Source organism: Gossypium arboreum, chromosome 7 (genome assembly GCF_025698485.1).
Source record: "Gossypium arboreum isolate Shixiya-1 chromosome 7, ASM2569848v2, whole genome shotgun sequence".
Lineage (NCBI taxonomy): Eukaryota > Viridiplantae > Streptophyta > Magnoliopsida > Malvales > Malvaceae > Gossypium > Gossypium arboreum.
Window position 1 is genome coordinate 3,980,600 of NC_069076.1, and position 13,092 is coordinate 3,993,691.

The 13,092-nt window shown below is 32.9% G+C and overlaps 1 protein-coding gene across 1 annotated transcript; it reads right to left on the reverse strand.

Annotated features, from left to right (window-relative positions):
- Positions 1-1,495: 1,495 nt before the first annotated feature.
- Positions 1,496-4,801, reverse strand: LOC108481425 (protein LONGIFOLIA 1-like). Its single transcript, XM_017784583.2, has 4 exons — positions 4,354-4,801; positions 2,835-4,259; positions 2,536-2,725; positions 1,496-2,268 (listed from the first exon to the last, which is right to left on the reverse strand). Exons 1-4 carry the CDS (start codon positions 4,501-4,503, stop codon positions 1,703-1,705), a joined length of 2,331 nt encoding a protein of 776 aa, XP_017640072.1. The 5' UTR covers positions 4,504-4,801; the 3' UTR covers positions 1,496-1,702.
- Between the last annotated feature and the right edge of the window lie 8,291 nt (positions 4,802-13,092).

The following is a 13,092-nucleotide window of genomic DNA, read 5'->3' on the forward strand; positions in this document are numbered from 1 at the left end:
CTCTGTCATCAATCAACTATATAGTAGTCTCAATGCATTATTGTTGTCCAAACTAACATTAAAACTTAACTAAGAGCATTTACAAATAATTATATTATTCCTAAGACTTTATTATTACAAAGTTTATTTATTACACAAAAATAGAAACTAAAATAACATTAACAATGCTTTTTATTAATAAACTAGGTAAACAAATATGTAATTACAACATCTCATGCATACCCCAACAATATATATATATATATATAATGAATTTAATAGTAAAAATTCAATTTAAAATTTTAAAAATAGTATAAATGCATAAGATAACAACATTAGTAAAAGAGAAAAGATGACAGTGACTCAATCATTCTAATTTTTTAAGTGAAATAGAGAAAAAATTGTGAAAAAATGCTAATTTTCTTAAAGGAAGATCTATTAATAAGAATGGAGTACATTTCATGATTAGTAATTTTTTTGAAAAACACTTACGATGAAAAAATTAGTCACTACTACCAATAACACCTTGATCAAGACGAAAAAAAGAAGAAGATAAAAACACAAATGTATTTTATTCCAAAAAGAAAAAATCAATGTATTTTTTTACTAGGCAAGAGTCAAGGACAAATCCAAAGAGAAAATTAAGTTACCTATTTTATGTAAGCTAAAATATAATTTTATTATCATATTAGTTTTTAACGTTATAATTTTTAAAAGATTAAATTAAAATTTTATTATTTTTGAGAACAAAATATGATCTAAGTATTTATTAATTTATAATATTTTAGAGTAAAAGTGTTATTTTCGGCTTGGCAGTCCCTGCCCCTCCAGGCCATTTTCTTAGTTATAATATATATACACACACTCTAATTTCCTAATTTGCAAAATTAAAATAGAAAAAAAATTAAATTACTAATTCATGAATACGAACTCTTATTGCCATGTTAAATGACTGAATGTGACTATGCTATGATAGATCAGAGAGTTTGGGCAGTACATTTTCGATTTTGGTTACAGTCATTATCCCTTCTTTTCTACACAACTTGCAATAGGTAGTGTTTGATGTGCGTCTACTAAAATCAACAGTAAACACCTACCAAATTTCTTAAAAATAAATTATTAAAATAGTTATTTTTATTTAATTTAAATTTTATTTTAATTATTTATATTTAAAATATGTTTAACTTACTTACGTTGATATGTTATAATATTTTTTATTTTGATGAATTTAATTTTCTTCTAACTTTCATTTTCTTCTATTTCTTCATTATTTTCCTCCATTCTCCATATCTTTTAATATATTTTTTATATTTTCTATTTGTTAAAGCTAAAGAAAGAAAAATACTAAAAAGATGGAGAAGAGAAAAAAAAGAGAAACAGAAGAGAATGAAAAAAAAGTTAAGAATATAAAAATTTTAAATTGTTCAAAATAGAAAAAATTATGAGAATCAATTGTATAATTTAATTTAAAATTTTGGTTTAAAATGATAATTTAATATGTTACATCAACTTATAGTTACACTATTAATAATAATTAATGACTCAATGACTAAAATATTACAACATATTAATATAAGTGACAAAATGTAATATTTTAAATATAAATAATTAAAATGTAATATGAGATTTATCCTTTGTTAAATAAGGAAAACAGCTAAGAAAATAATAATAATAATAAAACTACAATAAAGAGCCCGAAGAAATTTTTTCCCCTCTTTCTTCATCAGAATACCAACTGCCTACGAATTTTATTACTTTTCCCAGAAGCAGCAGCGAGATCCCAGATGGTTTCGACGATCAGGTCTTTAAATATTACCCGTTCAATATTGAGGACTAATTCGGACATCTCGATGGGGTAATCTCCCCAACCGTTAATGGCATCCCCTGCAAGGTCTTTTCTCAACACACTACAAATCACCTCAAACAAGTCATCCGACGAGTCTCTCTCCCGAATCTTTTGGAATTCGGACCAAATTTGCCGCAATGATGGCTGTTCTCCACACCCTGATTTCGTACTACTTACGAGCTTCCATGCCGGCAATTGTCTCTTTCGGTTGAGGATTTCATTGATGGTGTCAAATATAAGCTTCCTTTGGAGTCTAGACACCTTGGAGGTGTCTTTACCTTTTAAATGTTGTTGCTTCTCCAGCAACAAGAAGATATCGGAGTCATCAAGCAAGTAACTGGATGCCCTCAGGATATCGAAAATGTAGATGAAATCACAAACTTCTGATTTGTCTACGGACTTGGAATCATCTGATAAGATTGCCGCTGGACTCCACGTATCATCTTTTGATTTCAGTATGGGTCATGCAACAAAAAAAAGAAGGTGATGTATATACGGTCAAAGAAAAGGACGAAATTCATCATCGTTATCACTCTCTTTCCTACATGTTTACGTTATGAATGAGAAACTATTTGACTCCTCTGTAGTGACAGTCCTAGGCCAAAACTACAATCAAGTCTACCAAATCATAGCAGAAACTACTTGCGTCATCATTGTCGAATGCAAATAAATCTAGCAAATCGAAATCAGTTTGTATATTGTTTTCTTACCTTTGAAATCAATGCTCCGTTTCTTAACTGGGGAAACAGACGATTCATCCTTGTAAAACGACGAGTCAAGTACCGAGACAGGACTCGACTGCAACTCAGTTGTAGCGATCATCTCTGCAATGCTGTGAAGCAGCTTATCACACTTTTCCAAGAGGCTTCTCCCATCCTTGTATTCCTCCACCTTCGATCTCTGTAAAGAACCCAGAAAGTAAATAACAACAAATTACTTTAGTTTAAATGGATTACGGTAATTATGAGAAATTGGATGGCGAAATCTCCGCAGTGATTTAGTAATTTACCTCCGTATCGGTTTGACAAGACGTGCTAATGCTACTCTCTGAAACGGTGGATGTTTCATCCTCCGCTGGAATAAATATGACCTTCTCTTCTTTCTGATAAATCTCAGCCGTTGGTCTCCTGTTACTGGATGATCTATTGGTCGTCTGATCCAATACGATTTTTCTCACATTAACACGAGGGGACTGAACCGGAGATACTCGTCTCTGCTCTACATTAGCATTCCCTCTCCTCTGCGTTTCAACGCTCAACGGCCTTCTGTTAGGACTCCTCACGCCGCACTCACTCCTTGCAGGAGATATTGAACCCCTACGCTTACTTTGGTTCCGTTCATTCCCCAGCCGATCACGTCTCGAACTCATCGCCGGCGGAACATCGATACTCAAGTTCCGGTGAGGACCAGGTCTTGGCTTATTACTTGAAGGAGGCGAATCGTTGCCAATCCTTCTGACAGCGGAAGCTGGTGATCTTCCCGGTTTGATAATGGGAAGCGGAGATTGTTCATGTTCATAAACAAAGTTTCTCTTATTCGTTTGGTTTGGAGGTTTTTTGCTGTGTAACAGGCCTTTGAGTTGCGAAGCTTCTAGGAATTTCTTAAGAGTCTCGAGATCTTTCGCCGGCTTATCGATTCCTCTAAGCTTAAGCCGTTTCTCAATCTCACCGTAGATGGAAACGGTTTGCTTTGGCTCGGGAAAAAAGTCGGCTGAATCAAAGAAACATTTCCTTTGGCCTATTCCTCCAACCGGAGCTTTAATTGGTTCGGTTCTTGCGTTTCTCAAGCTTTCCGATCTGTTACCAATCAAATGCTCTTGTTTGGCTACATTTTCTCTCACTACATTGCACGGAATTTCTTCGTTTTGGAAATTTTGTTGCAGGTTCTGTTTTAAATGGAAATTAACTCCATCAATAAAACGATACTGAAACAGATCTCTGCCTCTAGCTTCCGACGCCGATCTTCGGAGCTCCGCGTTTCCATTAGGTTCGGGATCCGAATTCGGTAAAGATCCGAGTCCCATGAGCCTCGCGATTACACTAGGCGACCGTTGTTTGTTGTTATCATCCGCTCCGTTTTCTTCGCTGTTGCTTTTGCATTGGTTTGTACGGATCTCCCAGGGCTTGAGGCTTCCTGTAGCATCAACGACGGCTCTGCTGTCGAGTGAGAGCCTTGGAGCATCTTTGGATAATTTCCACGGTGACCTCCCGCCGCCTTCTTTGGATTCGAAAATTGGAAGCGGAAGAGATATCTTGTTCTGGCTTCCCGTCGGGGTGGACGGTTCAGGCGCCGGAGACCGGAGCTCTGATATAACTGGAGATCGCTTTGAACGTTCCGGTGACAGTGCTAACCGACCTTGTGGCCGCTTCTCTAATTCTCTCGATGATACAGGTGACTCAACTGCCTTCTCTTCCTCTGATGTCGTTTCACTCGCCTGAAAAAAAAAAAAAACAAAGAAAGACAATTAAACATGACCCACCGTAGTAATAAATCTCCCAGAGACCCAAATTAAAGAAAAAAAGGTCAACCGGCGAAGGAGGTAGACGCTTGGTGGAGTACAAGCGTTTGCCGGTAAGAATCTGGTGACGATCAAAGATCTGAAGGAAACCAGCCATGCAACCCATTTGTTTCCTAATCTGCTCCTCTAGATTTTGCTCTTGCATTATTCCATTCGTCATATAAAAAAATTCCCTCTCCGTTTTAACTTAATAAACTGATTATCTTTTCATTAAATTTCCATCTTAAGATTCCTCTCCATATTTTTTCTATTTCTGATTTTCTCTTTCGTTTCCTTTTCCTTTTTCTTTGTGGCTGAGTGGGGTTGCGACTGCAGTCTATATCTGCATCTCCCGCTTTTCTGGTCCTTTAAAGGGGTGGGCGAAGTTCAGGAAAAGAACACTTGTGGTGAAGGCATGTCAAATGGACTAATTTGCCCTGGCATTTTAACCAAATGACAAATTTGTACAAATCTTAATTATTACTGTTTAACGACGTATGAGGAAAATTTAGATTATTTCCTTAATAATTTATGGGAAACTGGGGGAGTTTTGTAATTTTACTGGACTCGGTTTGTTGTATTATAAGCACAGACCCTGCAGCTGCAGGTAAGCTTCCGTGGGCAATGCTTTCTCCTAACGTGTCATTCATCTGATCCCTTAAATTTCGTGCCTTTGAACGACGACCAAACGCATTTGATACTTATCTTCCCTAGAATGTCAAATTAATTATCCTTTCATTGATTTGGGGTTTACAAATTACATTGATTCTATAGATGTTGGATATTTGGGTGATTAGGTGAGTGCAGTAGTAGGGTTGGACTGTTGCATATGAATGAATTGAAAGCCGTCCAAATGGAGAGAATGAAGCTATTAACAGGAATCATATGGAGATAAAAGACGGTGCCAGTCTGCAACTAAAAAAAGAGAACAAAATGTGGCTTTTACCAATGTAAACCACAGACGTGATAAATATATAAAGTTACTCCCATTTAATGAGTTGAACGTTAAGATTTTAGGGTAATGGGTATTTAATTATTATTGGATTAGAAATTTAATATAAGTATAAAAAATATATAATTATTATTTAACATATATAATTAATATAATAATATTTTTATAACATGATATATTTGAGCCAAGCTCGAGCAAAAAATATTTATCTAATGCCTGACTTATATAGAAAACAGGTTATAAATTTTATCTAAGCCCATTTTTCGGGTGAGCTTTCAAGCCTATACAACTATTCGTAATTCGGCCCTAGATTTTTTTTTGAATTTCCTGATAGACTCTGGAAATTTGCTAATCCTTACGATTTATTCCTATCTCTTCTTAAATTTTCGGGTTAGTAAAGATATCCGGGTGTTATAGATGATGTCAGAGATCATATCAGAATCCAATTTGAAATGATTTTGTGACATACGTACAACAACTCAAGTATTTTAAAATTAGTAAGGTAATGTCACAGATCAAGTCAAAATCTGATCTCGGATGATAATGTGATGTATTTTCTACAACACAAGCATGTGGAGTGTTATATTTTTTAATTGACTGGAACCTCGTCTCTTTCTCATAGATACCATGATTTTCCATGGACATCTGCTGCCACGCATTGCGCACTTGGCCACAAATTTTTCTGATTGGGATTTTGTAACATGGAAGTTCACCCTATGCTTTATGCTATACTGCTTCACTGCAACAACAAAAGTATCTTTCGAGAAAACTCCATTCCAACTTGTAAATCGCCAACATTAAACGAAAAACTTGCATGGTTCGATCTTTTGTGATGAAGTTCTTGTTGGAAAAAATTTGGTTTGAAAACGGTTTTCTTGCACAACGAAAAATTAAAATTTTGAAAATTGACCCAATTTGTGATATTTATAGCAATAAACCTTAGACCGAAATCGTACCTGTGTTGTCGATAAACGAATCCTTAATATTTTCTGATTTTCAACCAAACTATCTTCTCCGCTATTTTCGTACCATGAATTGCTTTGAGTGTGAGCTCGAACCAATTAAATCAAAACACAAAATTAGAAAAAGTTTTATTTTCTTTTTGGGGTGAAAATGAAAATTCTCTCTTCTTTAATAGAAACTGGTATAATTGTTATTTTAGAAAAATATATTTAATAGTTGAGAATAAATTCTCTCTATTTTTCGACAGAGTAACAATCTCTTAAAGTTGTGTAAATAGCTCTACCGATGCCATCTATTTATAGGGAGAGAAGGTAGAACCCTATTTGAATTGTAGAGGTTTATTTTAAATAGAAAAATAACTTCCTAGTCCAACTAGGATAGAAAGATGAGCTAATATGGTTTGCTTCCCCTCATATGTATTATGATGGAGATTTGAGCTTTTTATCGTATTGGGCCTAATTATATGTGTTTTATGGACATTTAACCCAACACTTTATAATTTAATCCAATCCAATACATATTTTTCTATTTTCTCAAATAAATATTAATTTTTCAATTAAATAATTTTCTCATCTCAATTTTACCCCGATAAAATTATGACGATTTTACCCCTGATAAAATTTTCAAGAAAATATATTCAGTATTTCATAACTCAACTTGTTTACTATGACCAAATGGTTTATTTTCATTTTCGAACTTTAAAACTGCCCAAAAACATAAACTCATTCTTTTGATCATTTTTGAGTAATCCATGTACATTTGCAAATGATTCCTTTCTCATCTTCATTGCATTTTCCATTTTGAGAAAACCACATTCATTTCTAAATGATTCCAGTTCCCCATTTCATAGAAAACTATAATCATTTTTTAATGTTTTTCATTTATTTGTTTCTATTCATTCTATTCATTTTTATTCAAACACACAATTAATTTCTGGTTTCAACGAGCTGGTAGAGAACCGATTGGACATATGTAATTAGGACTCAAATGATTTAGAATTCATTTATGTTGCCCTGAGTGTAGCATATTCGTTTGTAAACTTGTAATTTTTTCAAACAGATTTGTTAATAAAACAAATTCATTGATTTCATTAATATACTTTGTATGATTATCATCATATGGTTTTTGCTCGCAAAGTAAAATGGAAGTAAATGTTGGACATTGGTTGTCTAATGTCTAAACTAATACTAAGCAATATTACGTGATTGAATCATAATACGAAAATATACTTTATATTAGTAAATGAACCTAAACATGTCCTTAGTCTAATAAAAAATCAGCAAACTGATTGAAAGACTAATATGTATTCTATCAAGTCCACTTGGGGAAAGGCTTTGTCTCGGGCATCGGAGCTGATAGCTTATAGAAGATAGAGACATAGATGTGACTAAATGAACTAACAACACATCAGATTGGACCTAAGATGAATAGATCCTAAATTCGTTTATGGATTTATTCACTTGTGACATTCATAATATGACATACCTAAATCTTGAATGGATGATGAACTATGTATGCGTTGGGTGTACGACTTCTGCAGTATGTAGCGTCATTCACAGTAGTGAAATTCATAGTCTGTGAAATGGGTAAATGGTATCCTTTCATTGGCATTACATAGTTGTTGAAAAGTAAATGTGGTCACGGGTCATTCGTTTTTATGATGAATGACTTGATTACTATTTGATAATAATTGACTTTTCATAAAAAAAAAGATATAATAGTTTCTATGAGATAAAATATGATCATATTGGGAGAACAAATTATTGGGCAATGTGCTAATATTGTAGTAAACATGTATATGTTTTCTATTTATTTGAACGATGAATAAATAAATAAAGTTAAATTCACATTTCACTATTATGTCTTTTGTATTTATGTCTTTTATATTTTGCATGCATAACGAAATTGTGGCAATCAAATATTAGTTCATTGATTATCTAAAGTTCAAACTAAAGATAAGTGGCATTGTAAAGAACATTTACATTGCGAGAAAGACAACTTACTTCAGTAAGTCTGTGATCCCATAAAAGAATCAAAGTGAGCATTTGATTCAAATACTGAGAATGATTAATATGTCGTCTACAATTCTAGTTTAGGAGATGACTAGTCTCGGCTATCGCAGTAGTTGACTCCACGAGTAGAGACATAGATGTATTCATTGGTAGAATGATACATTGGATTGGACCCAAGATGAATTAATTCTGAATCCGTTTGTGAATAAATTCACTTGTGATGTTCCTGGTGTGATTTACCTAAATCCTGAGTTAGTCACTGATCATGCGTATGCAACTCATGTGCTTTGATATAGGTGGAGGCTTATGCTCTAAAGATAACCAAGCCCATAGCCAGTATGTGGGTACATGACTTGTGAATGCATGACTTTACTAGCAACAGTGGAACTCATAGCTCAATTAAAGAGTAAATAATATTCTCTCATTAACATTGTGTGGATTGATGAATATGGAAAATGGTCACGGGTTGTTAGTTCTCGAACGAGCAATTTATCATAGTCATTTGTTGATAGTGATTATATTAATGATTAAGAAGACACAATAGTGATAATGAGATAAAATAGAATTGTATTGAGTGAATAAATTTACTCAAATGAATCAAGGATATTATATGAGGGTAACACACACATGACAAGGTCATTAGACAAAGTAGTTGGATGAATTGTTTTTGTAAAGAGTATACAATAAGGAGTTTTCTATCATGGTACTCCTTGTGGACTGACTCCATGATTAAGTAATTGCGAATTATCAGAATGATGCTTCTAGACACAATTGTAATCACTAGAGCCTAATTGTATATGTCCAATTGCTCCATTCGTTAGCTCAACAAAAGCTTGATCGGATTGCATTTGAATTAGAAGAAAATTCTATGACTTTAGGAATAATTTAACTGTTCGATGTGGAATTAAAGTAGGTGGTCGTGAGAATTGCTCAACTAGAGAATTTGATTAAAGAATTTTCTTGAAAAATTAATTTGGAAAATATGAGTGATTTTTGGAAAAATTAATTTTTATCAAGTAAAATTAAATTAATTAAATTAATCAAATCAATTAAAATTAATATGATATTTTTGAAAGTTAATTTTCAAGTTAGATAATTGACCCAATGGGTAATTGAACTTGAAAATTAGACATGAGAGTGTAAATTGGGCCCGAGAGCCCAAAATCAAGACCAAGACTAAAAAACTGGTCCAACCAGGTCGAACCAGGCCCATTATATGAAACCGGGTCGACGGTCTAACTGATGGCTAGATTGAACTGGTCGGGTCAACATTGACCAGACTGAACCGGCAGCAATCGAATCGGCTAGATGTGCCATAAGAGTGTCGCACCTGCATCATCGGACACGACAGTGTTGGTGGCTATGATTGCAGCGTCTCGGTGGCTAACGACAGTTGGTCATCGGTGGTCGAGCAGTGGATCAGTTACATTCCTACTGGGATTCTACTAGATAATTTGATTTCATATTAATTATTTTAAAAATAATATTATTTTAATAGTTTAATATTAAATTTAATTTAAGACTTATCTTAATAATATTTTATTAATTTAATATTAAATTGATTATCTTAATATTAAATTTAATTTAATGTTCATCTTGTAGATAATTAATCTATTATTTTAATAAGATTTAATATTAAATTAAATTCAATCTTTATTTTGTAGATAAACATTCTATTATTTTAATAAGATTTAATATTAAATTAAATTTAATCTTTATTTTGTAGATAAACATTCTATTATTTTAATAAGATTTAATATTAAAGTGATTAAGTTTAATCATAGTTGAACTCTCTAAACTCTCACTATATAAAGAGAGCCTTGTGTCATTATTTACACACTTGAATTCAAGAGAAAGTTGTAGAGAGAAAATTTCTGAAGGGATTATTCTAGAAAGTTTCTGAAGAGATTATTTCAGAAAATTTCTAGACATTTTTTTTTACTTACAACTTGACCCAAAAGTTTAGAGAAATTTTAAAATTACCCCACTGGTAATTTTTGTGAAAAATTTTCTGATTCGAAGTGAGCCCACACTTGGCAGACGTGAGCTTGAGGATAGCGAATAAGACTACTCAGTCGAAGAGTACATCTTAGACGAATCGAAAGTATACAATTTTGATTAAGTGTTTATTATTTTAGATATCACAATCAAGATCTTGTTTTGAAAATTTTTTTAAAACTCTGGTTTTTCCCGGAATTTATTTTCCACTGTGTTTTCCAAACCCTTTTTTTCTAACACAGATATCATTCCAAAGAGATCAATGATATCCTATGAGGGTAATACACTTATGGCAAGGTCGTTGGATGATTACTGTGTAGTTGCTTTTGTAATGGTGTGTCGTTGGGGAGAGCTCAATCATGGTAATATAGTGGAAAGACTTTATGACTAAATGAGTTTATAATTAATAGGCGAAAAGCTGAAACTTAATTATAAATTATTTGAACTTTAATTGCATATGTCCAATTGGTCCCTCCGCTAGCTCGTTGAAACCAAAAATGAATTGCATGTTGAATCTAATGAACATAAATGAATAGAAATGATGAAATGGAAAAATGGAATCATTTTAAAATGAATGTGGTTTTCTCCAAAATAAAAATGCAAATACAAATGAAAAAGAAAAAAAAAGACCTGAAAGAATGAATTTATGTTTTTCGAATTAAAGGAAGTTCAAAAACGAAAATAAATCATTTGTTCATAGTGAATTGTTGAATGCGAAAATATTAAATATATTTTATAATAGATTCTTTTACGGTAAAGTCATTATGATTTTAATGAAATTAGAATGGGATTAAGAAAATTATTTAATTGGAAATATATTAAAGTTTATTATTGGGAAATAGAAAAAATATTGGGTTGGATCAAATTATAAAGCATTGGGTTAAAAGCCTAGAAAGTACTTATAATTGGACCCGATAACCCTAGTATTAATAACTAGGGTCGCCACCCTCTAAATCCTAGTTAGAGTAGGGGTTCGTTTTTCTAGTTGAAATAAACTTTTATAATTCAACAATGGTTCTAACTTCTCTCTCTATAAATAGATGGCACCAGTGGGGCTATTTACACAACTTCAAGATATTGTTATTATGCCGAAAAATAGAAAGAATTTATTCTCAACTATTAAATCTATTTTTTGGAAATAACAATTCTGCCGACTTCTATTTGAGAAGAGAATTTTTGTTTTCACATTAAAGAAAAAAAATTATTTTTAGTTCTGTGTTTGATTCGAATAGTTTAAGCCTACATTCAAGCCAGTTTGTGGTATGAGAATAGCGAAGAAGATTGTTTGGTTGAAAGTTGGGAACGACAAGGATTCGTCTATCCGAAAACACATGTGAGAATTCGGTCTAGGGTTTATTACTATAAATATCACAAACTGGATCGGTTTTCAAAATTTTTATTTTCGGCTGTACAAGAATACCATTTTCGAACTATGTTTTTTCTAATAGGATATCTCTTCGCCGGTGTAGGTTGTAGGGAGTACATCATTCGGTTTTGTAAACCCTCCGTTAAAACTAAAATCACTTGCGGATTGCTTACCTATGTAACTTGATGGCATACTTATATAAGTGTTTCCAGAAAAGAACATCAGTATTCAGAAGTTGAAATCAAAATCACTCATAGAATGGCATTTTGAGGTGTCAAAGTTTGGGTTACCAACTAACGCTGACAGCTGGAAGAATTGTGCGCTAAAGTTGAAATCGAGGGTTGAAACTAATGAATTCCTTCCCATTGATGATTCTGACATTTCATGACAGGAGCTTTGTAACAATGCTGCGAACCCACCACACAACCATGTGGTTGAACTTTCTACTTCTTGTTCTATTTCGGCATTAACTGGAAATGTTTTTGAACTCGAAGCACCTTTATCGACATAGACAAAGTTGACATATAACTCTATTATAGCTGATCCACTAGAGCAATGTGAATCGAGCATTGCCTCAACCTTCATGTCACCTCTAAGCTAAAATATATCATATCTAATGGGGTACAATGACATTAGATATCTATATTCAAGCTCGAAATTCTTCTCCGGCTTGAACTAGCCACTTTCCTCATAATTTTTGACTGAAGCTCGTGAAATTTTATGCTTTAGTTGAAAGCCAATTCTGTAGATTAGGATGATGCAAAAATGACCTCAATTTTGGTGTCATAAATTTGACCGTTGTAATAAATAACGGATCTAATCCGTCTACTTTTCTTCAACCAAATAATTTGTTTCACATATTTAAAATGAAAACATTATATGGAAAAAAGAGTACGAATTATCCAAAAACAATAACAATGAAACTTACTTGAAATAATCTACTTTTTTGGGTCAATTTTTAAAATTTAGGTCTTTAACATAAAAAATCTTCTCCTTATGCAAATCTCCTTATGAAAACAATCTGCTCGAAATTTAATTATGGAAGTTATCCAATAGAATGGTGGCTCATTTTATAGCAAATACTACCCTTGTATATCAAACATAACTTCAAAATTTTGGAAAATGTTGGACATGATATGTCTGAAAAATGCTTCTAATAAGAAGCGTTTTCCTAAAAAATCTAAATAGTTTTTTCAAAAACACGTCTTGTTAGAAGGGTTTTTTTTCAAAAAACTAGAATGAGATGTCTGAATTTGATTCAAGATTCTCTGGCCCGAGAATCTTCTGTTTAAGATTAGGGTTATGGTTTTGAATTTTTTTACAAGTTAGGGTCAGGGTTAAAAATAGAAGAGGAGAAAATGCGCTTTGTAGGACGTATTTTTAGCTGATGTGGCAGAATGGATGCTGAAAGTGTGTATTACAAGACACACTTTCAGCCTATGTAGTAGCCACCTCAGCAGGAAACACATCTTACAAGAC